At 54.3% G+C, this 27,474-nt stretch overlaps 8 protein-coding genes and 1 pseudogene across 9 annotated transcripts, besides 1 other annotated feature; 4 read left to right on the top strand and 5 right to left on the bottom strand.

Moving 5' to 3' along the window:
- Positions 1–3,125: 3,125 nt before the first annotated feature.
- On the bottom strand, positions 3,126–8,135 carry NCS54_00567900 (annotated as a pseudogene). Its single transcript has 4 exons — positions 7,499–8,135; positions 4,752–7,435; positions 3,959–4,697; positions 3,126–3,904 (listed from the first exon to the last, which is right to left on the bottom strand).
- Positions 3,126–8,135: a sequence feature.
- Positions 8,136–9,997: 1,862 nt separating this feature from the next.
- NCS54_00567800 (Hypothetical protein) lies at positions 9,998–13,248 on the bottom strand (the record flags this gene model as incomplete). Its single annotated transcript, XM_053151172.1, has 4 exons — positions 9,998–10,326; positions 10,376–12,014; positions 12,067–12,921; positions 12,991–13,248. The coding sequence occupies 4 exons, from the start codon at positions 13,246–13,248 to the stop codon at positions 9,998–10,000; spliced, it is 3,081 nt and encodes a 1,026-aa protein (XP_053007147.1).
- A 3,895-nt stretch (positions 13,249–17,143) lies between these two features.
- NCS54_00567700 (CCHC-type domain-containing protein) lies at positions 17,144–18,016 on the bottom strand (the record flags this gene model as incomplete). The annotated part of the gene is made up of 2 exons (XM_053151171.1): positions 17,144–17,527; positions 17,594–18,016. 2 exons carry the CDS (start codon positions 18,014–18,016, stop codon positions 17,144–17,146), a joined length of 807 nt encoding a protein of 268 aa, XP_053007146.1.
- A 398-nt stretch (positions 18,017–18,414) lies between these two features.
- On the top strand, positions 18,415–19,024 carry NCS54_00567600 (Lactobacillus shifted protein; the record flags this gene model as incomplete). Its single annotated transcript, XM_053151170.1, has 3 exons — positions 18,415–18,678; positions 18,737–18,904; positions 18,962–19,024. 3 exons carry the CDS (start codon positions 18,415–18,417, stop codon positions 19,022–19,024), a joined length of 495 nt encoding a protein of 164 aa, XP_053007145.1.
- A 473-nt stretch (positions 19,025–19,497) lies between these two features.
- Positions 19,498–20,299, top strand: NCS54_00567500 (Hypothetical protein; the record flags this gene model as incomplete). The annotated part of the gene is made up of 4 exons (XM_053151169.1): positions 19,498–19,861; positions 19,922–20,012; positions 20,061–20,148; positions 20,204–20,299. The coding sequence occupies exons 1-4, from the start codon at positions 19,504–19,506 to the stop codon at positions 20,297–20,299; spliced, it is 633 nt and encodes a 210-aa protein (XP_053007144.1). The 5' UTR covers positions 19,498–19,503.
- A 123-nt stretch (positions 20,300–20,422) lies between these two features.
- NCS54_00567400 (Cleavage and polyadenylation specificity factor subunit 5) lies at positions 20,423–21,267 on the bottom strand (the record flags this gene model as incomplete). Its single annotated transcript, XM_053151168.1, has 2 exons — positions 20,423–20,679; positions 20,730–21,267. The coding sequence occupies 2 exons, from the start codon at positions 21,265–21,267 to the stop codon at positions 20,423–20,425; spliced, it is 795 nt and encodes a 264-aa protein (XP_053007143.1).
- Positions 21,268–23,064: 1,797 nt separating this feature from the next.
- NCS54_00567300 (Hypothetical protein) lies at positions 23,065–24,897 on the top strand (the record flags this gene model as incomplete). The annotated part of the gene is made up of 1 exon (XM_053151167.1): positions 23,065–24,897. One exon carries the CDS (start codon positions 23,065–23,067, stop codon positions 24,895–24,897), a length of 1,833 nt encoding a protein of 610 aa, XP_053007142.1.
- A 599-nt stretch (positions 24,898–25,496) lies between these two features.
- On the top strand, positions 25,497–25,913 carry NCS54_00567200 (Hypothetical protein; the record flags this gene model as incomplete). Its single annotated transcript, XM_053151166.1, has 2 exons — positions 25,497–25,526; positions 25,665–25,913. The coding sequence occupies 2 exons, from the start codon at positions 25,497–25,499 to the stop codon at positions 25,911–25,913; spliced, it is 279 nt and encodes a 92-aa protein (XP_053007141.1).
- A 212-nt stretch (positions 25,914–26,125) lies between these two features.
- Positions 26,126–27,212, bottom strand: NCS54_00567100 (Hypothetical protein; the record flags this gene model as incomplete). Its single annotated transcript, XM_053151165.1, has 3 exons — positions 26,909–27,212; positions 26,793–26,855; positions 26,126–26,739 (listed from the first exon to the last, which is right to left on the bottom strand). Exons 1-3 carry the CDS (start codon positions 27,141–27,143, stop codon positions 26,126–26,128), a joined length of 912 nt encoding a protein of 303 aa, XP_053007140.1. The 5' UTR covers positions 27,144–27,212.
- Between the last annotated feature and the right edge of the window lie 262 nt (positions 27,213–27,474).

Genomic DNA, 27,474 nt, shown 5'->3' with positions numbered 1-27,474 from the left:
GAGATGCGAATGCCAGGGTGGTCCCGCCCACCCAATGCGCGCACGCAGTTGCCGGGATCCAGCTGATTGTCTACCTTGCCGTCACCCTCTCTCGAGGGGAACCCACGGGCAGCAAAAGATGAGCAGGACGAGGTCATGAACTGTGCCCAACCCATGACAGCGCAGGGCGAACAGCTCACCTATTCTAGTAACGAGCTTTCTCGTCTGCCATGGCGTACAAGAGCCGAAACTCCGCAGCCTCAAGCTATAACATCTCCACCCCCAGACTGAGGATGATGAGAAAGGTGAATTCGATCAATCCATTACTCAGCTCCGCTTGACCCTGTCAACCTCGAACATCCGAACCGAGGCTCAGCATCACATCTCTCCCAAACGGGCAGCTCCTAATTACTTTGACTTTGCACCCCACAGAGACACCGAGCAGAGTCTTGCGCGCCTTGAATGCTGCTCTGCACCGAGTAAGGATATGCTCGCTCGTCTTGTTCAGGGGTCTCGACTTTTCGAAACCGCGTCTTCGGCTGGCTTTTTGCCATATCGCCAAATTCTCACCCCAATTTCGTTTCGTTTCTTGCCTTCTCTGGAGCACTTCATTCCGCCTTGTTCCCATCTGGGTGGTGTCTCCAGGCTCGGCGCCGACGCCGCCTCCGTGAGCCCCGCGAACCTCCACAGCCAACCCTCGAAGACGCTCCCGATGGCTTGACCTTGCCTTCGGGGCCGGCAGGGATGGAATTCCGTCGTTGTTGATTGATTGTGTGCCTTGGCCCCTGATGGGCAAATCGACAAAGCCTCTATCCGGAATCGGACAGGTCACCCAGCCTTAGTGGACGCCCGTCATTGTCATTGTCCGCCATGTCTGGAGCCCACGGCAGGCTGAGAGGCGCAGAGATATACTCTCTGGAGTGCATGGCGGGCGCACCTCGATTCCACCTTTAGGGTTTCTTCATTCCTTGCCTTATTTACTCGTTCCAGTTTGTCCAGGCACCGTGCGTCGATAGCGTGAGCCCCTGGGAGACCAGCTTGAAGGGGGTTATCGAAGCTTGCTCGCCTGCCTCTCGTGTGTGGCGAGTAACCAACGATACAGAAGACTCAAGGAAGCATCCCATTGTCGATGAGGCTAAAACCGACCGGCCCTTCGATCTGACAGGAACCAACCAGCACCTGTCATATCATCCATCCGTCCAAACTAGACATGCCCACACACACGGCTCAATGTCTTGGCAGCCTCGTCCGTCGACCCCGCGACCAAAAGGCAGGGCCCTGCTGTCTCGGAAACAACAACGCTCAACTCTGGTGAGAGGGCCCATGGCACCACCAGTCCAAGCACAAGAGGGACGCAACCCAACCAAGATGGCCTAAACCAGGGTCCTCGCCGCATCCGCCCCGTGTCCTTGGCCGCCGCCCCGTATCCCCTCTGATGTCGGTCAGAGATCCCTTGTCATTGAGTCCCCTTGTATCAATTCGATTACTACATGCCATGTACATAAACCACCACCACTGCTCATCCATCCTCCGGGTCCCTCCCCTACTGCGTGAGGTAAGCAGGCAGGCCGGCACGGCAAGCAAGCAAGCAAGCAGGTAACGCACGTCGCGCGCCCTCAATCCAGCGGCCGTCCCCCCCGCTCTCAATTTCAGCCCGCCTGGGTCGCTCCAGTGGAGCAGAGAAATCGCATCAAACAACTTCCCTAGTGGGCTATCAAACATGCCCAACCTTGGAGAAGCATCCTGGTCACTTGCGCCGCATCATTGCTTCTGTTTGATCTCGTCAACACGTATGTACAGTACGTATCGACGAGTTGAATGGCAAGTTATATCATCAACTTGAACATCCACATGGAGGTTCGTCAATCTCCTTGCTTGACACCATGCCATGGTAGCGCTCCCCGGGAAGAAAAAAGAAAAGAAAAAAGTCATTAGACTGCAATGGAGTGCCCCCATGTTCCGAAACGCCGGGCTGCTGTCGCCCTCTGCAACTCACTTGCCTTTGGAACCCCCCTGCTTCCCAGAAACAACAGCATCGCCCGAGTGGATTCCCTTATCTTGTGGTTCCCATACGACCAGGGCCATGGTACTGGGGACACCATGCCACCCTCACCGTCACGTGGCTTGCAGTCTGGAGTTGGAACTGGAGACAATAAGGCGCTGTTGAGATCGATCCCGTCTCCCCCTTCTGCAGAGCTCAAATCTCAGCGCTCTGACTGGCACTGGACCTTGTCGTGTTATTGGGGCTTCTCTCCCACCCCACGGAGTCGAGGGACACGGTCGTATCTGAGCTGTTTCTCGATGCTCTGGACCGGCCGGCTTGAGGGATACCCGCTGAGAATACCACTCTGTGAGAGCCGCAGTCAGCGTTCAAGTTAATAATGACCGAAACCCGCCAGCCTGGTTACCAAGGTGAACCGTGTTCATGCCGCTCGCCCGGGACGATGTTGACCAGGAGTAAACGTTCCGCAAACCAACTTGGATATTTGGTATGGAGGTCAATAAGGCTATCCTCTCAACTTTTGGCATCTATGTCGTATTATATATAATGACAATTTTGGGGAAGGAGAGTAAGCCCTAACCGAGGTAGAGCAGACCCTGCATAGTGTCTTCTGGATATTCACCTGCCCTTGCGCTGAGGCATAGCATAGCTATCGATATTCCTCAGATAGGTAGGTAGTCAAGTTGGTGTGTCAAATATCTGCTCCTCAATGGGAATGCCTATTACTTGCAACAAGCCCAAGCAAGAGCTATCCCAAAGTAATGAATAATACCAGCACTGCTCTGAGAACAGCCTGCTGAGGCTATCCATTGTTCATTCTCTGCTAAAGGTATTCTGCAACAAATGATACCTAGCCGGGGACGCATCTCCATCCATGTCCAGCCGCTGAACATGTGTGATGCAAAACCAAACGCCATCCTCTGTAATGCGACATGCTGACTGCGCGCGCTCATATGTGTGTGCTTCTATTCTCTTTTGCTTCTATCTACACCCTTTCCCAACACGTCTTGCTTCACGTCTTGCACATGCTTGCACCAGGTCGTGGTCTCATATCATGTCGTTGCCGCTTGTTGGTGTCGTGACAAAATGGTCTGCCAGTGCTCGCCGCCCTGGGTCGCTTGATCATTGCCTTCGGACAGCCGTTCTACCCGGTCCGAGTTCCTTTCTCGCTCTCGAGATGGATCTCAGCCACTTCGTTCGAGTCCCCATCACTGCCTGCTCCAGTAGGCACCGCGATAACTCCCTTGCGCTCCCAAGTCGCGTTCTGGATGTCTGCCAGAGACCCCTGGTGGCCGTCATCGGGGACCAGCGGCTCCAGTTGTTCGTCTGCAAGATCGTGACCCGTCATCAATGTATCGGGGTCATCAAACTGACTTAGCCCCCGCTCATCTGATGATGAGTCCAGTTGAACTTCATCAGAGGCAATATCTGCAACCGTAGAATCCTCGGCGCCGCTGCCAGCCAAGCCCTCAAAGTTCCAGGTCTGAGTAAGGCTGATAGACTTGGAAGTGCCCAGTTGCTGGTAACTGTCCTTCATGTCCACACCCTCGTCCTCGATGCTGTCGTGGATGGTCTCGATACGATTGGCGCCTTCGTAGGGAGGAGGGTCGTCGTCGTCATCTGGGCCAGCCAGTGCCTTTATAGCAACACTACCCGAACCACGATCGCCCCGACGGCGAACTGCTGCGGCTCCGGTCCCAGCGCTCGACGACCCAGTCAGGGAGGAACCCTCGCCGAGGCGCTGACCTTCCCCCAACTCGTCGTCATCTTCTTCTGAGTTCTCTTCGCTGGTTCGGTATTTCTCAGAGATGACTCCGAACCGCGATCCGCCTAAAGGGATGCTTGAACGGCGGCGGTAGAACAGAAGATATGCAGCTGACGTGATGCAGGCTGAGGGATCCGATACTGGGCTGACAGATGAATCTAGCAACTTGTTAGTGATTTGCTAAGACAAGGAGAGAAAGGTAAGTCGCTCACCATTGTAATTATACCAACGCCCATCAACAAAGTTCTTGGCATAGGCAGTGTAGTGCCCTCCGCCAAGTCCGCCGTAGTGGTCATCGACGGCAATCAAGTCGTAGATCTCGACCTTGCCCTCCTCCTTTTGAATGACGCGTGAGGTGAGGTCAAGCCCCTCGATGGGGAAGTCAACTAGCACATCCAGCTTATCTCGCCGGTACCCAGAGCTGCTGAACCGTTTGAGGTGGGCGACAAGGATATCGGGCGACTTCCAAAGATCAAACTTCTTGCTCGCTCGGCGGTGCTCCTTGCAGCGAGGACAGTACCACATGTCCTGCTCGGAGAGGATCTCAGCCCTCTCGAACTCATCAAGGCACTCCTCGAGAGTGATGCCACGAGTGCGACGATTGTTCCTCCGTCTCTGGCTAATCTTAAGAGCAGGGTCATTGAGAGTCTCTGGGTTGGTGAACGTTGCCACTCCTTGCTCATCTGAAGGACTGTTTGGAGAGCCACCAAACACCTTGAGCCAAGCATCCTCGTTCCAGTTAACGACGAGACCCTCGCCCAGGCGGATCAAGGGGCCGCCATCAGCTACAGCTGGAGGCGTGGGCTGAGACTTGACAGTCTGTAGCTTGTGCTTCTTATCTGTACGCGTCTGCTTGTCTCGCCGCTTGTTGCCCTTCTTGCCATACGTCTTGTTATTCTTGTTAAACTTCTTACGTCGGCCAGCCATCTTCGAAGGACGTCCATTGAACGCCTGTAACGTGTTAGTGGTGGAACTATTGACAAGAGAACTGATGTTCAGGCTTACTCGGGCAGGCTTCTGCACCTCCTCCTCCTCCTCGCTTGAATCATCCACCATCCGAGTTTGCGACGTCTCAGCCTTGTGGCTCTCGTCGTTGGTGCTATCGTCCTCAGGACCCGATGCTGTGCTGCTATCGGCCTCGACACTGGCAGCATCCTCATCGTCAACAACCGGCTCAGGGATACGATCCGTGAGCTTGGGCAGAAGCCGATGGGCGTCAACATGTGACCAGCCAGTCGGCACACCACCGTCCGCCCCAGTATCTACAAAGTAGCTCAGGTCGAAAAGATTTTGGAGCTCGGGGTCCAGGAAGCCATCCGGGTTGACAAACTTGGGTCGCTTCGATTTGAAACGTCTCAGGACCTGGGGCTGATGAGGGAGAGGGGCGTTGGCATCGGTTGAATCATTCATGTGCACATCCACCAAGTCGTCCTCGCCCTCCACAGAAGTGGCAACAACCTTACTATCGCCTGAAGAATCAGCATCTGAGGCGGAGGTGAGGACGATTTCTCCATCAGCGTTATCCGAGCTCTCTTCCTGGGTATCCTTGAGTTTGGACCAGGTTGAAAAGGTAGCAATCTTCTCCAGGACCTTTCGTGTAATGATGTCGATGTTGGATGCGTCTTCCTTGGTCAAGCAGATGAAGCTGGGTGGGGAAGCACTATCCCGGCCACGCCCGCTGGACGACGTCGTAATTCTATGGAATACTGGCACCACCATCTGCTCGTATCGTGGGTCATCCCATGAAACAGTCTCGAGAGGAGTATCGACATCCAGCATGGAGCGATATTTCTTAGTTCGTGCCTTGTGAGGCCAGTTTGTCGGGACAGCTTCCAGCTCGTGGAATGTGACGATATCGGATTTACCGATCTCCTCACTCACATCCTGGGTGTTGTCATAGATCTTGAAGAACCGATCTTTGAACTCCTCGCCGCCCATCAGACGCTCTGGAGGAACACCGGTCCGGATTGAGACGAACTGCTTGAGCTGCTCAATAGCGCTGTGCTTGGGCAACTCAACCTCGATTGAGACAGGGGCATCGCTCAGGGGCAGGAACGTGACCGTGCCGTGCCACACATCCTCAACGGGCAGCGGAAGGGTCAGGTTGTTGAAGGGGTCGAATGTGATGCTGATCTTGCCGCATTCGGGGCACTTCAAAGTTGACTTGTACATTCCAGTGAAGAGGTCGGCGATGACGGAGTCGTCTCGGCGTCGAGTGATGTCCCACACCTGGTCGGCCATCTCCTTGATAGCGGCCGGGTTGTTAATCATGTCGTCTGTTGAGTCCGGCTTTTCGATGTAGGGCTTCTTCTTGACACGGCTAAGGTCCTCCTGGAGGCCATCCAGCAGGAAACCAAGAAACTCCTGAGAGTCTTGCTGGCCCCAGCCAGAGAACGTTGGTCGGCAACGACCGATGGTTGTCTTGAAGTCTCGCGGAACCACCGAGCTTCTACCTTCTGTGTAAATCTCCTTGAGGAGATTTCCATACGTCATAGCAACCTTTCCGTTGTACCCCAGAGGGTTAGTTTTGTTGACCTCGTCGACGTAGTCGTCGGTCAAAAAGTACTTGGTCAATTCTTCGACGCTTCGAACACATTGCAACGCAGAGTTCATGTAACAGGTGTTTCCAAGGTTCTGTAGACCAACTGCGCCCACACTGCGACCGGACTTCTTCCCCATTCGGCCCCGAGTCAGAGGGCCACCAAGCGCAGGGCTACTCCGGCCACTTGCGTTAGACGAGGCTAGTCCGCTGCCCCGCGTGGGGATGGACTTTTCGTTGGCGCGGCCTTGTCCAGTATACGTGCTGACCCACGACTTTTCGATCGCTTCATCGATGACAAGTGTATGGTCCGTGACAAGATCGAAGATTGCTAGCGTCGTCTTGCCGTTATAATTTGGGTCGGTAGTTCTATCCTCCAAAGTAGACTTCACCTTAAGATCTCGAACCTCTGCAAAGGATGGGGTATCAAGAAGCAGCTTTGACCACGAGTCGGTAGGGTTCGACTCCTCATCTGCTCGGTCTGGAGAGTCGGGAGGTGTGAGAGCTCGGGAGGGTTCCGAGGGGCCCGCTTCCTGCTGGATTTGAGGGACCATGAACAGGCGGATCTTGCGATCAAGCGGAACACCAGTCGCTATCTTGATTTCCTTGATGAAGGTTTGCGCATGGTACTTGCGACTTCTGGCGATTCTCAGCGGCGGAGGATTGTTGGCTTTGAGGGACTGCTCAATTGGCAACGGGCTGACCTGGGACCAGAGCCGGTGAACGGTGAAGACGGGCGGGTGGAACTCGTAAAGAATATTAGATTCATCGCCTGGAGCCGCAGTGTTGATAGCGGTGCGAACGATGGCTTCTTGGCCCTCCTTGACCCCGTACCACTCGACCACCATCTTCCAAGCATCTTCGGGGAAGAGGGTAAACTCATCAAGACCGAATCCTGGTTTGAGGAGGGTGAAGTTGCCGCCGCTGGGGTCCTTGAGTACTTCCTGGATAATGTCTGAATTGTCCACAGGGCCCAGAGCCTCGGGGGTACCATCCTTGCTCTCCTTGGTGTCTCCACGTAGCGCGAGCGCCTTCTTGACCCAGGTGTTGGAAACGAGATAGGCCTTGACGCCTTCCTTGATAGGCTCTTCATCAAAGGCCTTTAGAAGAGTCTCGATTATCTGAACCTGCTCCTTCAACGGGGGCATTGCTGGAGTAGAAGAGTTAGCTGCGGGTTAGATGTTCCACGGGCTGGCGGCATGGCGAGGCTTACGTTGTGAGGAGGCATCATCACCGGTCGATGGCGTAGGTTCTGAGGGGTCGACGCTCATAGCTCGGGGCAGGGTGCTGGTGGATGGTTGAGAAGGCCCCTCGGCAGAGTCAGCGGTTTGGGAGGAAGCCATGTCGACGTCGCGGGGCTTATCCGCTTCGTTTTCTGGATCCATGCTGGAGGCACGTCGTTTCAAAGGCGATGAAGAACGGTGAGGCAGGTCCGCATCGCCATTCATAATAGCACGATGGGAGAGACGCAAGGGAGACTGGCTTCTGGCCGTGGATTGGGCCGGGCCAGTCTCTTCGCCGCCACGGTCGCTTTCGAGAGAGAGATCGGCGTATGCAGAGGCACAAGGGCTCGAGGCGGTGGACGAGGCGTAGTCGGCAGAGACGAGGGAACTGGCCTGCTGCTGGAGGCGCGGGGGCAGGCTCGAGGCGGGCTGGGAGTCAGCCCGGAGGTAAGAGGGAGTGTCGGGGCGCGAGGCCACAGAGGCGGCGGAGAAGGAGAGGGCGGGATCGTCGTCGACTTCGCACGAGGGCAGGACCGAGTCGGGGGAGGGCGAGTCAATGGAATCCTGGTCGTTGTCGACGGGGCGGGAGAGCTTTCTCTTCTTTGAGGACGACGTCTTGAAGGCGAGCTGCCCGGGCAGCTCGGGGTCGGGGTCGGAGGGGGTGGAGGGGAAGACGAAGGCGAAGACGGGGGGCAAGGGCACCGACGACGGAGGTGGAGGAGGGATTGCCGGGGAACGGGAACGACGAGAGTCGGGAAGAACGACGGCCAAGGCGATGGGAAGTCAAGCAAGAGTCGTGTTGCATCTAGAAACCAAGACCAACAAAGCCAGGCCGTTCGGCGATACTTTTTTTCGGCGGGAGTGAGAGAGAGAGAGGGGGGAGGAAGCCTCTCCTGTGATTTTTTTTAGACTGATCTCCCAAAGCACAAACGAGAAGAGGGCACAAATAGTGGCATCGGGGCTGTGGAGGCTGGCCAAGCGGTGACACGGTGGGGCTCTTTAAATAACTGGAACTTGGTGGTGTACAGCACTGTGCTGTAGGTAGGTAGGTAGGTAGTTGTGGCGGGGTGGCAGGCTTGACGATGATGAAGACGGGAGGAAGCCTAGAGAAGATGATGGTGATGGAGATATGTTGCAGAAGCTGTTGCTGATTGCTAGCGGCAGCTGAGACAGAATGTGGTAGATTGGTGAGGCTCCCTAAGAAACTGCAAACGGCAAGTTTGCTGCTGGCTGCAATGCACAATGGACGACAAAAAAAAAAAAGCCTTGCAGTGTTCCTGTCTCGAGAATGGAAGGGGTCGCCGCACGAGTGGAGGGGTCGCAGAGAGTGAGGGAGAAGAAAAAAAAAGATGTGACATCAGCCGAATGATTGGCTGCATGCGATTCATTCTTTGATTCCAGCTGCCTGCTTGCCTGCCCGCCTTTTCTCCACCTGGGAAGGTGTTCTACCGGATACCCTCCGTGCTTAAAAAATACCACGGCACCTAACATTCGCGGGCCCCGGGGGGCGTCCACAGCTGGCATGTGCCTTGTAATAAACGTGCCCTGTGTCATCAGGTCCACCGCTTGGCCATAGCCGCTCCAGACGAGACGGGAGGGTTTCAAGTCGACGATCTCATCCCCAGGCAGATCTCTGTTTCATTGTTAATATTCGAGTCAATTAATAAAAGCCTTGTTCTATTCGTGAGCTAGTTTATCACTCTACCGTAGGTCAGGTTGGTGAACAAGTTCCGTCGTCAGCTTCAGTAGGCAACCACTAACAACCCGTGACAAACGCTGAGATCGGCATCAAGGTTTTTCGCAGTTTTTTTCTCCTCCCCTGCTGGTTTCTGGTCCCACACAATGTGTGTGTACCCCTGCCCCTGGCGGCCAAGTCCATTTTGGAATGTGCAATGCCAATGAGTGGTACGCTCCCAGATCTTCGTGCAACACCATCTCACTATCGAGAGGCTCTCGAAAAGTTCCGAGACAGGCACGCCGTGTTGTTTTCCTTGCATGTGAAAGCATTAACTAGGTACCCACGGCGTCTAGTCTAGCAGCTGCAACTCAAGCTGGGACTAGTTAGATCCATGTTTAATGGTTCAAGAGCCCCAAGTAAAGAGCACCGCCGCAAATACGATCCTATCACATCTCAAGTCACATAATTACTTGACTACTTTCTGGCCAGTGATCTCAGCCATAGCTGGCAGTAACGTGCTTCTTCTAGAATGCAACTACTACATATATCCCTTGCGGGATGCTAGACTAATGCCATGTTACCATCTTCAGGAGCTGTGTCCTCCCAACTGTACAGTAATACCTCTCATAAAGTAAAGCTCCATAAACATCATCTGCTCCATGGCCTAAGCCATGTCCCCTCCCGTCTACCTGTGTCGTGATAGCGCCTTTGTCTAAACCTGCTCCCTCAACCGGCCTTTCCAACAACAAAGCGCCAACGAGAAAACAACCCTTGTCAAAGTACCCAAGACGTCATGTAACCAAGACCTCTCTTAGAGCTTCGCATCCGTATCTTCATACTCGCTCACATCCTTCACCGGTCGTGCGCCTGAGCTGGCCGGCAGGTTCGCCTTGAAGACCCGGACATCGGTGATTTCCACGGCGGTCGAGATGGCGGATGGCACATCTTCAGCCGGCGCCTCCTCGTCGGCCTTCTTTTGAGCCTCCTCCTGTCTCTTCTCGACTCCCTCGGCTTTACCTTGTGCGTGCAAATGAATCGATAATCTGGCCCTCTCGCTTGAGGCAGGGTCGAAATACTTGTTGAAAAATTCCACCATCTCGGGCTTCGTCAGCTTCTTGACTTGCTCAGCATCTCGTTGAGCTGTAACCAGTTAGCATGCTCCTAAATATTCCTGTTTGCTTGTACTTACCGAGCTCAAAGTCATAGTACTCGCTGGTGATTTGTGACCAGTGGCGAGACGACTCTTGGTCCAAGTTTCGAAGCTTCTCCAATCTACGGATGACCAGACTTCGCTTGTGGCCCTCGAATTCTGTCTCGCTCATCTTCTCTAGTGTCTCCACGTATCTCCTAAGGAAAGCCTCGATTCGGGAATCCAAAAATTCGGGGGTCATCTCACTCTGGATGAGGAAGCGGAAACCGTACGTTGTTGAAAACACTCGGGGTCCGCTGAAGACAATGTAGCCCAGCTGCTCCTTGGTACGGAGCTGGTCGAAAGCGGGCTCGTGCAGCATCTGGTCCAAAAGTAGAGTCTTGGTGCGAATCACGCGGTCCTCTCTACTGCCGACATAGAACCAGGTCTCGACGCAATGGTTGACATTAGCAGGGTCCTTCAGAGTCTTCTTGAAGACATAGTTAGACCCTCGTGGCAGGATGAGCGACCGAAGGACAGGCCATTGGGCCCGAGGCAGGGTTCGAGGCTTTAGGATAGATTCCACCATGTCCGTTATCTTCAGAGCATCCTCCTTGTACATGTTGCCATGCACATAGACCTCGATGAACAGCCGGCCTAGCATCTGCTTCTGGAACAGTCGGACGCCCTCCACCGTGATGCTTGGAAGCTCCGCAGCAAGCTCTTCCACTATAAAGTCTCGCTCCGGTGCGTTCAGCCAGGTGGTATAATCGCCAACTTGGTGGTAGGACGACTGAAGCTGCCAGTTGTTGTACCCTCTGGTCAGGCGTTCCCTGACAATCTCGAATCGGTCTTCTTTGATATCTAGATCTCGCATCGTCGTGACGACTTGCTCCAGAAGCACGGGAAGTTTGTCATTGTAGCCACTGACGTTCAAGCACAAACCACGCGAATCAAGACTGACATTGTACTGCAAGCCAGCGAGTTCCGCATCGTATGAGTACTCTTCCAACGCATCGCGTACCAAATCCGAAAAGAGACGAGCCTTGACGTCGTTCTCGGCACATGAGTCGATCAGTGGCGTCTTCAAACTGACAATGACGTTGGCACGAGGAACCCAGAAGGTATCATCCTTCTTCCACCATGTCCTGGCAATGCCGTCGTTGCGCAGCACCCGTGGGTTGAGCGCCGGCTCTGTGACCTCCTTCTTTTCAACCTCAAGCTGGTTGGGGATGAACTGGTTCTTATGGGGCAAGTGAAGGCATGACAGGCGCTCGTTGGGAGACACTGAGGCGGCTTGCCTGATCTCCTCCATGAGATCTTCGGGGATCTTCTCGTAACGATACTCGGTTCCATACCACTTTTCTTTCTGGTCCCAGTTGCCAGGATAGTTGCGAGATACGATAACCATTCGGAAATTGTCAGGGCGAATCGTGGCAAGGGCGTCCTCGATTTGCTTAGGCTCGAACGTCCGAAGGCGACTGTGACCGCTGAGCAGCCACTCTCGAGGCAGGGGCTTCTGCATGACCGAGCTGATTCGGCTGGTGAAACGGCTGGCTGGTGTCTTTTGCTTAAATTTGAAATCCACGTCCGCCATTCCCTTTTGCTCCTGGAAGATCCATTCCTGAGGCGGAGACTCGCGAAGGAGGGTAATGTACTGGAAGAAAATCTTGACGATTTCGGGGTAGTTCTTAAGGCCCTGTGTCATGTTAGCACTACTTGGTTATAAACAGGCTGTTTTGATGGCATACCTCTTCTGTCAAGCGGACCTGGACGTCAAAGATGCCGGGAGTACCAGGGCAGACGGGGTAAGCACCCGCACTAAGGCCGTTTGCCCAGCCCTTGGACTTGATGTACGACATGATGCTTCCGGGACCTTCGTGTCCAATGAGATGACTGATATACCTGCTGGGCTGGCTGGCAAACATGAACTCCTCATCAATAAAGGGGAAGTAAAGATTCAACTCCCGCGAGTCCATGACGGGCTTTGCGAAGCATTGCATGCCGAGATCGGACTCTCTGAAGGGAAGCTCGCCGGGCCATCTGTTTGGTGGCAGCTTCTTGTTGACGACGGGAGAGAAAAGCTCTACGACCCATTTCTGGAGAACGTCAAGCGGTTCGCGGCCCAGGACAACCAACTTCATGCGGTTGGCCGAGTAGTGTTTGGCATGGAACTCGATAAACTTGTCCCGCACATTGATACCACGAGCCTCAGGGAGGGTCTTGAGGACCTCAAAGTTACCCGTCGAAAAGTGGCAGAAGGGATGATTGGGATTCGACAAAGATTTCTCGAGCTGATGTAACCGCCAGGTGTCATTCTGGAGGTTCTTCTTGTTCTCGGAATCGACGGCCTTCAGCTCTCTATCCAGCGTGCTGGGGAGGAAGAGCGGCTCGATGAAAAACTGGGCGAATCGGTCCAGGGCTTCGCGCAAGGGAGAAGGGTTGCTGTCTGAAGGATCCTGGTCGTTGGCTGGCTTGGCGGCGACATCGAAGAAGTAGTTGGTCGAGGTCGGGCCGGTGTAGGCATTGGAGCTTCCCGAATGAGCAGACAAATACTGACCGTATTCATTCTCAATTGGGAATTTCTTGGTGCCCATAAAAAGGAGCTATAGATAGAGGCAGAGGTTAGCGAGTGCGCCGGAGGCAATTGAGGGCATCTGGGGGTGCTGGCTTACATGTTCGACCGCATGGGCCATGCCCGGGATATCGGACTCGTCACTGAAGTTTCCCACATTGACGTCAAGGGCTGCGCTGGCCTTGTCGGTCTCGGGGTCGTGGACCAGAAGAGCCTCGAGCTCATTGTCGAGACGGACGACGCGATAGTCGCGATCATCGAGCAAGGGCTTCTCGAGGGAATCGGTGAGAAGCGTCACGGGGGCATCAAGACCGCCCGTGGTGGCGGGGGCATCTTCATCATGCTGCGAGTGAGGCATTGTGGATGTTTCAGCAGCAAAACGGACATGCAGGCCACGACACCGACACCGTCACCGTCACGGCACAAAGAAACCCGGAATCCGGAAGGGAGAGACGGCCGTGGCAGGCGAAGGGTTTGGCGGGTTTGAAAGGAAACCAACCTGACCGTACCTAGAGGCGTCGACGAGGGTTAGCAGGGGACGTCAACGACGAGTTCTGCTGGCGGCGGCTGGCGTGCGAAAGGCGTGCGCTGCGCAAATACCACTGATCCGATGGATACCCGGCAAGCGTTGGTGGGTAGGTGCCGGAATGCAGTGCAGGGAGGGCAGCAGGGGGGGGATATGGATGTGATGGATGGTCAGCGCTCGTCGCGGGGAGACGAGGGGGGCGCAGACGAATGGAGGCGAAAGAATGAGGGGAGCTCTAGAAGGTATCAACTCACCTCTACTAAGGACTAAAGGGCTCTGGGCGTTAAGTACCCTTCGCCTCCGGCCGGCAGGCAGGTACTAGGGCTAGGGGCCGCGACCGTGAGCGAGCGAGCGAGATGGGCTCGAGTGACTGCGAGATGAACGGCGATGAACTGGCTTGGGGATGACCCGGACACTGACGAGGACGCTGAGAGAGCGGCGGTTGTGGTTGTGGGGTGCGCCACGACTTAGAGCCCTTCAGAAGCCCCAGACGAGCGCAGAGATAGAAGACCCAAGGGTCTGTGCGACGGAGCAAGTGGAGACGCTATTACAAGCCAGAAGGTCCCAATGTTACCGGTGATGTGGGCGATGTGGGTGGTAGCGGTAGCTTTTTGGTGGTGACGGGAGTGAATCGGAGAGGGGGGAGCACGCTGCAAGATCTGGGCTGGGCGGCTCTTTGAGAAGATTTGGAATGAATGAATAAATGGCAAGGACGGGCGCTCGGATAGATATTTCAAGGAACACGGAGCCCTCGGGTGCGATTTGTAACCTGAGATAAAACGTTGAACCAGATTGGACGCCCCGACGGTTGGAGGAATGGTAGGTTGTACAGGACAGATCCCAGGGCGAGAATGTACTGTGCTGGAATCGACCGACACCTTGTTGGGTGGCACCAAAGGCAGGTACCTGGGTATGATGGAGCTGTATCCGTAGCTCGAGCCGATAGGCGGGCAACTAGTCCAGTCAAGGTGAAAACGGGACACTGGTGGAGATGCTCAGGGAAGCTCAAGTTGTGGGCGTAGGTGATGACTGGGACCGCCTCGAAAGCCCTTTTGTGGGCAAGAGGTCTAACCAACCGATGGTGAAGCCCTGCAAGACGCACAACGCTGAATCGTTGGTAGCAGATGCGCCCGAAGTTGCACTTGCTATTCCCCAGTTGGGTTATTGCTGGAGGCCGGAGATGGTTTCTTCTGTCTCATGCAGTCCTGTGGCGAAGGTGCTAGTAGGTCTAGGTGTCTCAAAGTGTGTCTTGGACAGCGCCGAGTGTAGGTACCTATCTTGTCAGCAGCCGTCAAACTGACGTTATCGTTTGGCTGACGGGGCTTGCGAGTTTCCGTGACCGAATGAGGCCAAGCAGTTGAGCGGTGGATGCCGTCCGTTTGGTTATCTCTCCTACACAGCTAGTTGTCTCGTTTATATGCTTGGCGAGACAACATAAGCTCAGGTTCACTGCGTATTGCCTCTCTGCCTGCCTATAAATATCAAATGACTAAGCCGGTCCAGACGTTTCTCTCTCTGTCTGGCCGCGTAAGGAGGTGGCGGTGATGGTGGATGGATACGGGGAACGACGGATGATATTGCTTTGTCGTTCTCTCGTTGCCTATTATTGAAAGCGTTGTCAATATCCAGTACGGTTGAGCAAACACGCTCGGCTGCATCAGCCTGGCCTGAATTACAGGGGGGGCTTACCTGGACCCTTTGTTCAAGACTAGGTGGCTAGTACTAATTGACTGCTATTACTGTCAGCTTCCCGGGATAAGTCTGGGGTCAATGAGGTCACGGTATCAAAAGTCACTTTGCTTCTGCCGCTGGGCAAATTGCACACGAGGCCATGTGGTCAGTCTCTAATAACTCAACCAGAGACCCTCCACTCCCACCGTCAAGTGGCGCGCCTCGCTAGAAGAGGTCTGCTAGTGGTATGCAGAAATGCCCTTTGGAAGCCGATCCCCGGCTCGCGGGCGCATGCATCCTCGTGGCATGGCATGTCCCTCGCCGGTCTTTTTTAGTCGCGGAGAGGGCGCCTATTGCCGCGGGCTGACCATCCCTGCCAGGGACCAAAGAGTGAAGCGCAAATATGCATCAACATGAGCAGAGGCAGGGCTTGCAAAGTTTGGAGGGATTGGTTGAGGAAAGCTGACTCGAGAACAGAGACAATATACTCACATTGATCGCCTGAGTCGAGGGAGAGAATGATCGCCACAATGCTAATTCGCAGAGGGGGGGTGTGCCATCGCCCAGCTCAAGAGTTTCCACCTGCTTGTCCGCCAGCGAGATGAGGCGAGCACCTTGTCGGCACGACGGACGGAACGCAACGCCAATCTTGGCCGGTCTCAGCCCTGAGGTAGATCGCCGAGCGAGACCAAATGTATCTGCCGGGAATTGCGACGTGTCGTCCAGGGAGTGCCGAGGCCCCGGGTAAGACCTTGACTCGTTGGTGGTGGAACCGGCGATGATGTAGGATGCCTCTTCTCGGGGCTGTACGAGGTATGATGAGACTGCTTCGATATGCAGCCTGTGGCTGTAGTGTTCTGTGTAAAGCCGATCGTGGTGTTGGCGAAAGAGATGAAGTCTCGGAGCTTGGGATGGCAGAAAGCGACGACATATATACCTATCATGAGACGGTTCATCACGAAAGGGAACAATGCCACCGAGGCACCGTTCAGTGTCGAACCCCATCTCGGTGAGCCATCACGTCGCCCTTCGCTTGTGATTCAACCCCAGCATAGACGAATCGAAGCTAAATCCATGTCCAGACTGACAGCAAATGGCGTCCAGACCCAGGTTGCTTAATCCATACTACCTATACATACGTACGGATATACGTTGTACGCCTCATCCTTCTGTGCGATATGACGAATGCTTGGTAACCCCAGTCTAGTTGCCCCTGATGCTGGTGGCCCTTGCATACGGCACACATGTCTACATCCAATCCGCTGTCTCTCCGAAAAGGACCCTTGAGCATAGGAAGCATGTAAGAACAACCTCGCCTGTTTCTTGTCTACAAAGGTTAAGAGGCGAGGGGACAGGTTGAGGTGAGTTCCCCTGGTACTCCGGAACTTCGTTTCAACTTCCCCGGTCACCTATATGCCCTACGTGTTTCCCAGCCATGCATTCGAGCTTCGTAAGGCAAGGGGGTGATGTTTGTTCTGGCGTCGACCTTGAGGCGCAACATTGAATCCGAATCCAAACATCCGAGGCGCAAGAGATCTCTGCTTCACAAGCAATTAGGGACGCACATGGGACGCATTTGACGTGGCTGATTCACCCAATAACACAACCAACTAATGCCGGATACATTCACATGTTAGCCTGTAGTCACGGCTCCAGGTTAGTACATTCACATAGTTCGAGCCAGCCCCTGACTCAGGACTTAAGCCCTGTCACTGGATAACTTGATTGACACGCTCTTTCACGTGCTTGTGTATTGACAATTAACATACACGCTCAAATTGAGCCGCTTTACCATGTCCTCAACAATTGACGCAGGGGTTCATAGACCTGCCTTCCCAGGGAAACCCTCAAGATACCATGCTGGAGACGAACCGGACCATATACTTTTGGAGGAGAAGATAGCATGCTTGTGCATAGAACACAAAGGGCACAATCATCAACGCAAGCTCCAGTGAGCATCTACCCCAGAAGATGGGGGGAATGGAGCTCAGTCTGGGACTGTCATCCTGCTCTGCATCGCATGAACACATTATATCAGTTTCATCCCATCGCTGAGCTACCTGTTGGATCGTCCCCTGAAGCCTCCAGATTTGGGGCAGTCTACGGCTTTGTGGCCGGCTTGGTGGCACTTGTAGCAAGTCAGGGCCTTGCTGCTAGCAGGCGAGAACTGGTTGCCTCCTCCAGATGATATCCCTCCACCGGATGAGATGGAGGATAGCTTGCTGAGCTTCACCTCCTTCTTTTTTCTCTTGTCACGAAACTCTTTGGCTTTGGCTGTCTCCATGCTCTGTCGTGATTGTGATCTAGAACGTGAGCGACTTCGCCCAGCTTGAGAGTGTGAGCTATCACTGGATGGCTTTCGCTTTCGCCCCGGGGTCGGTGCGTCTGAGTTCTCTGAATCTGAATCATCGCTGTCGTCATCATCGTTTTTCGGCACATCCTGCGCATCAATTGTCAGTTTCCTAAATCCCAAATTCCTGTGGCGTAGCTGTCGCGTTCAACATGCCTGCGTTTTTGAACCCTTGGATTTGCCTATTGAAGTACGCCCCCTGGATGGAGCTTCTTCATTGTCCCCTGACTCGTTAGATGAATCAATGTCACCGTATCCAACGTAGACGACATTCAAGGATGGTTTGGAGGTACTGGCGGCTTTTGTGAAAGGGGAGTCAAGAACCCAGTGAGTGTCGCCCCCGACGTGCTTGTCCAGTGCCGCCTGTCTTTTCGCCTCTTGATCATCCAGGGCAGCCTTGATCGCAGCCTCGTCAATATTCATGTCGATGCGACCTGCCGCAGGGGAGTGCCCCAGCTTCCGCTTCTTTGCCGAGTTTGTGTCCACGTCGGGTGAAGAGTTTGCCGAAGCCACTGCTCGCTGCATGAATTTCATAGTGAGGAGTCTCGATGAGACACCTCTCGGTGTTTCGGGCGCCATGGTTGGGGGTTTGTATCGATCGATGTAAAAAGTGAGTGAAGAGTCGACGATGCCGTGAAATGACTGTGGGCGTTGAAGCGCCGTTGCGCGCTCAAGGGAAAGACCGAAACGCTTCGTACGAGACCAAGAAGGATTCGAGTGGGATGGATAAGAATGGGTTTATCTCGAAGTCGTCCGTAACACCAAAATTTGGGTTGTCGCAAGCAAGATTCTTTGTCTAGGCGCAATCTGCAGCAACCCAAGGACCGCGGTCACCCAGAAAATATTTCGGATCCCGGATAAACCGAACCCCCGAGCTCGCTCGTCCCGACAAGTTCAATGCCTCACGACCTCCAACTGCCCATCCCGAGCCGACAACGTCGAATCGACCCGCACACCCGGTATCCGACGCAATCACGATGGCCACATCTCAATTGAGGGCAATTGGTGTCCTGGCGCGCAGCGCGCGACTCTCCCAGCGCGCCTTCACCACCTCTGCTCGGCAACTCGAGGCCGCCGTTTCCGCGAAGACCACCGAGACGTCCCCCGCCCCCGTCGACGAGTCCAAGCCTGTCGAGATCAGCCAGGCTCCCAACCGTGTTGGCATCTGGTCCCGCAGCCAGCGCCCTCGCGCCCAGGCCATGACTGGTCCCCGATTTGAGCAGACCGACTTCTCTGTCCAGGTACAGCCGGCACTTGCGAGCTAGGAAGAGAACCCCAGGCCGGCTAACTGCTCGATAGCCTCAACCCAAGTCTGCGATCGAGTTGATTCACCAGCAGCCCGTCCGATGGACTCACGATCGAATGGTCGCTTGTGACGGCGGCGGCGGCCCCAACGGCCACCCCAAGATCTTCATCAACACCGACAAGCCCGAGATTTCCACTTGCAACTACTGCGGCCTGCCCTACGTACGATGCTCCTTCGATAGACTCCCAATGCTATAACTAATGCTGATATACATATAGGCCAACGAGCACCACCGCGAGCACCTCGAATCCCTCCCCGCGACCTCTTACCCCCTGTCATGATCGGCTTCGAGCATTTTGGTTTGAATTGGTTGGGAAAACATCTAGATCGCTAGACGTACGAGAGGGGAGGCATTGGACTCGTGTACTGAGCTCTGACCGAAACGAAGAAGGGAAGTTCTGTAAATACTACGCCAATACAACGAATGAGCAAAACAAGCAGCTGCAACAAGGAGGTGATTTTGACATTGACGATTGTTCATTGATCAACCCAAGTAGGTATGAGTCGATGCGCCCTTCAGAACCGCCAGATAATTCGCCTAGGCATCGGCAAGATATATTTTACTTCTCAAACAACCGGCCTTGAGCTCTTACTTATATCGTCTCGTGGTGCAATTCGCATCTTCAAGGGCGGGATTATGAAATGATACTCTGTGATTGGCTCACGGTTCTCGATAGCTGACAGGCTCAAAAACCCCAGTCCGGCTCCAACTTCCGCCCCACTATGACGGGCATTTGCTTGCTCAACCACGATACTAACTATGCCTCAACCGCAAACCTCGCGTTTTAATTCTACCACTACTCCGGTCCTGCTGTGCCTCCTCCTCGTGCTATCGCTGTTCCCCAGTGCTTTTCACTTTGTTTGGACTCTGCCGTTCAGTCTCCTTGGATTAACAGGATCCTCTCCTCCACCCCACCCAACAACCCCTCCAGTCCTAGATCACTCAACAACTATGAGCTGGTTTCAGAAGCAGTTTACTCTGCCGGCCAAGTCCCGGGGATCCTACCTGATCACCGATCAGGTTGTATCTGCTCTCCCTGAGATTAAAGACTACAAAGTCGGTCTCTTGAACCTTTTCGTGCAGCACACGAGCTGTGCCTTGAGTTTGAATGAGAACTGTGAGTATCGAGACTCATATTCTGTATTGCGGTTCGATGTTGACTTTCTAACTCTTACAGGGGATTCCGATGTCCGCGAGGATATGAGTGATGCTCTCGACCGAATTGCGCCTGCAGAGGGACCAAAGGGAGAGGCCTTGTACCGCCACGAGTGAGTGTCTTTCCTACCAACATGGCTGATATTTACTGATAATGTCAGCGCCGAGGGACCTGATGATATGCCTGCACACATCAAATCGGCCCTTATCGGGGCAAGCGTTACAATTCCCATCAAGGACGGAAAACTGGTGGGTTTAAGCCTCCCATTGAATGTCACAGACCACCGCTAAACTTGGTTCACAGGCTACGGGAACATGGCAGGGAATCTGGTATCTCGAGTTCCGCGCGGCTCGTCACCAACGCCGAGTCGTGGCAACCATCCAGGGAGAAAAGGCTTAGAAGAGCGCGCATGAGCATGGATGTCAAAAGTTCAAGATTGATTCTAGACCATTCATTCCATATACGCATACACCGACAACGCCAAACACCTTCGCCATGTCTCCAAACTGATATCCTAGGAGATTAGCTTGTACCGTTCTCTTCCTTCATCTCCATGTCGTCTCCTGCCAGGACTTTTGTTTGCGGAACATAGCCATCGGGGGCACTGGACCCTGGCGTGGCAGCGACGACGTTGCCCTTCTCGTCGACGAACTCAAAATTGTACCGGCTCAGAAGATGGGGTATGGCAGAGAGCTGCGGACCATACCGGGCTGTGTTGTCGTAGAGCTCGAATAGAGGAACCGCGAGGAGCTTCATGTTCTTTGGAACGCTTAGGACCTCTGAGAGCTGGGTCAGCGGCAAGCTTGATAACAATGGTGAGCCAACCTACTAGTCTTGGGCAATTGAATAAAATAGAGCTTCTTGCACTCCTTCGGCCGCGTTACATGCGCAGGAACAAAGGGATACATGAACGTCTCAAAGTTGGGCCTCCACCACTGGGCCAAGCAGTCGCCTACTTGCCAGTCGCCGGCTTCCTCTCCCTCTCCCAGGCGGCCGACAGGCGCCAACCGCTCGTCTAGCCGAGACTTGAAACCCTCGATCTCGTCATCTTCCGGCTTTAGGTAGTCGCCTGGAAGCTTAAAGAAGGCATTCGCGATCTGAAGCATCAGGATATGGGGGTGGTTGTGCTCGTGGCATACGAGGATGCCTTCGCACGTGCGGCGCATGCCATGTTCGGTATAATGCTCTTCGAGGCGCTTCAAGCGGGCGATGACCGACGGATCCTCCTCAAGCTGCGTTTCCTTGACGCCGAACGTGTAGTTGGACAGAGGGTAGAGTGTCACTTTTTCGGGTTGGTGGCCATTGAAGGACAGCGGGATGATGGGCGGGTTTCCCGACTGGTGCGCGTCGGGGGTGATCGTGGACATGGCGGACTAGGAAAGAAGGCTGGGATAAGAGATTAACAAGGAAGGCATCCGTGTCGCCAGCGAGCTCTCTAGGGAATGAGCTGGTGAGCGCAATCTACCGGGATAGGACGCGGTCGTACTGAGGATATTGGATGGCAACGGCAACGGATGTGGGGAGGTCAGTGCTTCTAGAGCTTCCCGTCTGGAGGATGGACAATTTGCGGCAGAATTATCAGCCTTGAACGCCAAGAATGGAAGGCGGTGAAGCGCACAAGCTCTGGCGCATGCGGGCACCCAGAGCTAGACCTGGCTAATATCAGCCTTCCATTTACCTTTGATGGAGGAGATTGAAATTCATTGGTAGATCAATATCGGAAGACCGTTGGACGCATGAGCCCCGCGATTTCTGCGGGCTCACCTCTTGTTGTGGTGGTCATGATGTTGTTGATTGCGCAAGAGACCGACCTATCGTCTTTAACAGCCAGTATCTGGTGCTGGACCCATACAGTAGGAGCCCGGAGAGCTGGAATCGTTCTGCCTTCTTTCAAGCAATGTGACATCCATGTGTGACCAAACATTGAATGAGAGTTTAGTAGCTACTGTACGCTGCGGAGCCTCCAATACGCGCAGCTCCGGCAAGGATGGACCCCTCGCGGCTTAAATCGAGGATGCATACGGAGTACTACGTGGCCGTGTTCCCCCGTCTTTCAGTACATGTAACTATATGAGCCTCAACGTCACTTCCAACGTCAGCCCGCTTCTTAAACCAGGTACAAAACCTATGAAACTCCCTAGTTGCTGCATACTTTCAAGTATGAAATGCTTCAAGTTGGACGTTGGCCAATAAGTACTCACGACAGCATATCTTCCATGTTTTCCAACCCCGTGAATGTCTCAGCCCTTCGTCATGACACAGTTCTAGCAGGAGACTTGCGGAAAACAGAAGCCGCGCACACGTGGGTGCCATGTCGTTCAGCTTGGTCTGTCACATTGGCCTGCCCACATGGGTAAGAGGATGCAGCCGTTGAGAACAAGGGTTTCTTTCTCCGCAAGACTGTTTGCTCGGGACTGTACAAGAAACAGACGACCAACTTTGGCAAATGCTTTGCGATCCATTAATAGATGATGATTCAAATGCTTGGTCATCCAAGAATGTGGAAACAACGGACAAGACAAAGACCGCTCCCGCCCTCCCTCTTCAACAAAGCCCGCAGAGCTGCGTGGACTGCCTGTCTTGCTCATGACCTTAGCCCGCGGGGTTGAGGCACCAGGCGCCCAATCGAATCAGCCAAGAGTGTCCAGGGGGAGCTATCAGACTGTTGGAGACAAGCCGCAACTCGGTAGAGTGATCGCCATTCTCCGCAACCGGCCAGTCAGAACAAAGACTCGTCTGCTTGGCCGCGGGATGATTTGCGGTACGGAAGCTGGGGCTGAGATGGACACGAGGAAGGTGAGGTGAAGGCTCATCCATTGATGAGCACCGACAAAACAATTTGTTTATCATACTTCGGAGGAACAGAGCGAAAATGAAATGGTTGAGCCCTCGTTTAAAAAACTCGTATGGTCTAGCCAGAGTTAGAACAAGGGCCGCTAACTCGTGGATGGAGTACTGTACTGAACCTAGCCGCGGCGGCGCCCATCAAAATCCCACCAAGTTCCCATCCCCATCTCTGGCTCACGCGGGCACTCAATCCCACAAACCCTCGCGTGCCGTCACCCGCAGACTTTTGGCACGCATCTACCCGGACCTTGTTGCGTCATGCGCATACCGAGACACCTGCCATTGCCCAGTCCGCTTGCAGGAGCCTGTTAAGCGCCATGGAGGAGGCGAGGCTTGTCGATGACCTCTCGCAGAGGCTCTCGGAGCTCGAGCACAAGGTTCAGACCTTTCGCCACGAGGTGGCCGCCGATTTTCTGCGCTACTACCACGATCTGCTCCGAGACATCCACCCCGACGTTGCCTCGAGCATTCGGCAATCCCTTGCCAAGTCATTGCCCAACTATCCAGACCTGGCCTCGGCCCTCACCAGCCTGGACCTCGAGGCTGACTCACGAGCATTCGCCCGCCCCGGATCGGGCCAACGCCACCTCTCCCCGCCGACCGCTGCCTCTACTACCTCCGGATCGGGTGCCGCAGAGCCTCCAGGCAGCCCCCGCGATCGACATCAGGAGTTGCACGGCCTCTTCACCCCCAGCTACCTACCTCTGCTGGAGAGCTCTCCCATGCTGCCCACCTCTCCTCCCCTCCCCAACCTCCCCAGTCCTCCTGTTGCGATGCTGCTGCCTGAGCCAGGCATCCGAGCGGAGGAAGAGCAGCAGCAGCAGCAAGGCGCAGACATGGGTCACCAACCGGGTCTCGACGAATTGCAGAGTGGCCTGCCGGCATTGCCTCAATCGCCTGCCCGGCCAGGCCATGTCCGTCGAGCAACTGATGACACAACCTCGTCGGGCCACTCGGATCGAAGCGAGTCCAAAACACCACGGAGTGCCTTGCGACGCTCCTCCAGCGCATCGAGGCCTCCGCATAGTCCTAGGCGTGTTCGTTTTGATGTCATGGGCGCCGAGGTCTTACCCACAGCTTCACCACAACCGACCGATTTCATGATTCCGCCACCAGTTCCGGCTCCCCCGATCGATGAACCCGGCACAGACTCGATGTTGTATGACGAATTTGAGGAACAAGCACCGCCCCGCAAGATCTCGTCATCGGAAGCCTTGAGGGCATTGTCAAGAGCACCATTGGAAGACGGTACTGTGTGGACTGTGGTGAACTCGAATACAGATCAAACTACTGTTGAGCAACGAGATACTACTACAACCTCACAAGACGCACAAACAGAGGAGAGAAGCAGCCCAATGCTCATCGCGCCGGAACCTCCATCAGCAATGTATATCCCCGAGTCGGTTCGGATAGAGCGCACCCTCGGAAGCGTTAGTGAAGAGCCAGAGGAGGACACAGAGCAGGATAACTCCTCGGACGAGGAGTTTCTTTCCATGGCGAAGCCCAAGTCCTTTACGAATAAGAAGCCTCCTGGCTCACCCTCTCTAGCGAAGAGTCCCGAGGAATCCAAACCCAGCGAGCCTATTCCGAGCCCCAAGTCGCCCGTGAAACCCCAGGGTTCTAGCGGAAACGGGCAAACGAATCCCCATGAAGACTCCGACGCAGAGGAGGATGACTTATTCCATTTCGAGGCCGGGGGTTTGTCTGCGCCGCCAAAGCCGCGACCCAAGCCCCTAGTTGTGCAGGAAGAGGAACCTGAGGTCGAGCTACCGGATGTGCCAGAGTCTGAGCAGTCACTTTATGCGACATCACCAGCAGTACATATCACCAAACGAGATGTTTCATCTGGCCCAACGACGCCAACAGCCACACGGTTTCAAGTTGGCTCTTTGGGTTCTTACAAAGGACGACCAGTCATCATGCCAGTCGTCCGCAATCCCGAGGTGCACGCCCAGGCTGCCTCTCTCGGGAACTTCAATACGTTTGTAGGAGGGCTAGACGGCCGCAGCGGAATGGACGAGGGAGACCTCAACAGCTTCCGCGCCAGTGTGGCCAATACTGGCTTCTCCGGCACTCCTCGCAGCTTCACGGAGCGCCTGATGATGGAGGAGGCCCAAAAGGCCAGGGCGGGCGGTGCGAGGCTGCCCTAATGATGGTTTTTTGGTCATGACCAGGGAGTTCGGGGATCTTGTGCATATACTTGTGGCTAAACGCCTGGGAACTGGGACAAACAAACAAACACGATGTGGGCGTTGAATTAACTATGCGAGGATATGGAGTTTATATACACGTGGTTGGGGGATGAAGGTTTGATGTATGCTGGTTCTGGGGTCTTTTGGAAAGGAATGATGCCACCGATCGACGATGGTATTTATGGGCGTTGTAGTTGAACCCGTATATGCTACCTAGAAACTAAGAAGCTTACTTGCCTACATGACGTTGTCGACCTCTTTTGAGTTGTTGAGGCTTACAATGTGCGTTTGTTGTCTCAGATGGCCAATCGTGATAGACTGATTTCTGAGTGGTGGTGGGCGCTAGTACCACTCACGCGGGTGAAAGAAAACAGGGCCGGTCCTCACATACAATTTCTATGAGAGGAGTGGTCTAGTAATCTTTCACCCGCATGCCACTCTACCGGGGCTATCCATCTAAAGGCATCATCACCTCGCCCTCTCAAACATTTCGCCTTCACCTGCTCCATCGCCATTCCGAGTTACAAGTGTAAGCATTGAAAGATCAGATATTCAAAATGGGTGGTCTCAATCTCGAAGTGTTCAAGGTAAGCTCCTTCTGCTCCAATTTTGCAGTTCCCGAAGATCCGGCGAAATGCTTCGATTGCCTGATTTAAGGCCCTCGTCTGGATGGCCTCACCACCTGCTTCGCCACTGCAGATGTTAACCACAACTCGGCGCATTAGTTCGGCACATATGTCATGTTCCCGATTGGCATCATGTATTATTTCGGAACGAACCTCGACAACCGCTTCGCCGTCCCCGGCTTCTGGCCCAAGCCTGAAGAGTGCAACAAGATTCCCAAGGATCGAGACGAGATCAAGGCCGAGTACGAGCGCATTGTCGCGCGGCAGAAGCTGCGGCAGGCCAAGAAGCTCGAGGAGGAGCGCCAAAGAGCAGCGCAGCAGCCAGAGCAGGAGCACCACGAGTCGTAAACGATTATCGAGCCGGCACAGCTTTCGAGACCATGACCCGAACGTGTACATTATGACTTGGAATGGATGTTTTGCGGCGGCATGACAATGTAATCACGGCGTTTGGAACTGGGCATTGGAGAAATCTCGCACCTCAATTTGGGAGGGAACGAAAGCACTTGTACAAAATTGGCACAAAAACGCTATTCTACATGTTGTACAGCATACATGTTTTATACATCCAGGTTCCTTTCGACTCTGTCCCACTCCTCGTCTTCGATGGTTCCCTGGCGCACGTTGGCGTAGATGGCCTTGACCTCGGGGTACTCCTTGAGCCCGTTGAAGAGAAGATCGAGGCTCTCGACTTCGGCAGACTTGTCAACGCTGACCATTGTGTCCTCGTTCGGGGCCCAGACAATGTCGGAGTCCAAGACCTCGAGCTCAAACTTCTTGGAAACGGCCTCGGTAATGGCGGCCAGCGTGTTGGGCTGGGTCCAGACTAGGAAATCGCCTTCTGGCAGCTCCTCGACATCTTCCAGCCCGTCGTGCTCAATTGCTTCGTCTAGGACGTCAGACAGCGAGGGGCCGCCTTCTTTCGTCTTGAAGACGGCACGTCCGCGCCGGGTGAAGTAGAAGGTGGTCGATCCGACGACGCCGCCGGCCTTCTTGACCACAAGTCGCAGGTCGTGGAGGGTACGGGTCTTGTTGTCCGTCTCGGCGTCAATGATCATGGCAATGGTGGGGGGCATCAAGACTTCGAGGGACATGGATTCGAGCTGGGCTCCAGTAGCTGAACGGCCTTGGCCTCGTGCGATGGCGGCCTCGATCAAGTTTTTCGGAATACTCGCTACCAATGGTCTTAGAACCCCAAAACGGCTGAAGGAGAGTTTTGGGATTTACCTTTTGTTGCAGCAGATATGGCACTGGCCAATTGAGGGTTAAACTTGAGGTCATCACCATACACTGCTCCTCTATTAGAATAGCTACTATGATGAGACGGTAGACTGAGGGCTTACTCCTTGAATACATGGCAATCGTCTTAGTAAACCCAGCCCGCTCAGTCATCTTCTTCTTATCCGTGACTGCCTTGATGTGTTTCGTCTTGGACCACTTGTTGTGGCCGGCCCATTGAGCCGGCGTCGTTGCAAAGGATCTTTGACACTGTCGGCAGATGATTGAATTTGCTGGCTGAGTGGAAGTGAGCAAAGTGGACGCCTTTGCAAGCGAGCGAAAGCCCTGCCCAGTAGACATTTTGCTTATAAAGAAGCAGAAAGACTTAGATTCAAATCCGTCTCTCAAGATCGACCTCGCGGCGTCAATCGACTTCAAACCTCTTATTCTCGAATAGTCGAGTCCGAGTCCAATTTGAGATCCATGCCGGGATGCGCCGGGCGAACTCCGGAGACGGATAAGAACTATGCCCCACATCGATTACTTGTAAGGGTGGTACCTGCCATTCCCCTGGAAGCAGGTGGCATGTGGCATGGGGAGCATCCAGGTTACCACCTTTTACCCTTTGAAACAAGCAAGAAACACCATTTTGTCGAATACCATATTTACGATATTTTCCATCGAACTCGGG

This window comes from Fusarium falciforme, chromosome 4 (assembly GCF_026873545.1).
Source record: "Fusarium falciforme chromosome 4, complete sequence".
Taxonomy (NCBI): domain Eukaryota; kingdom Fungi; phylum Ascomycota; class Sordariomycetes; order Hypocreales; family Nectriaceae; genus Fusarium; species Fusarium falciforme.
The sequence above is the reverse complement of the archived record's forward strand: the minus strand, read 5'-3'. Positions and strand labels throughout refer to the sequence as shown.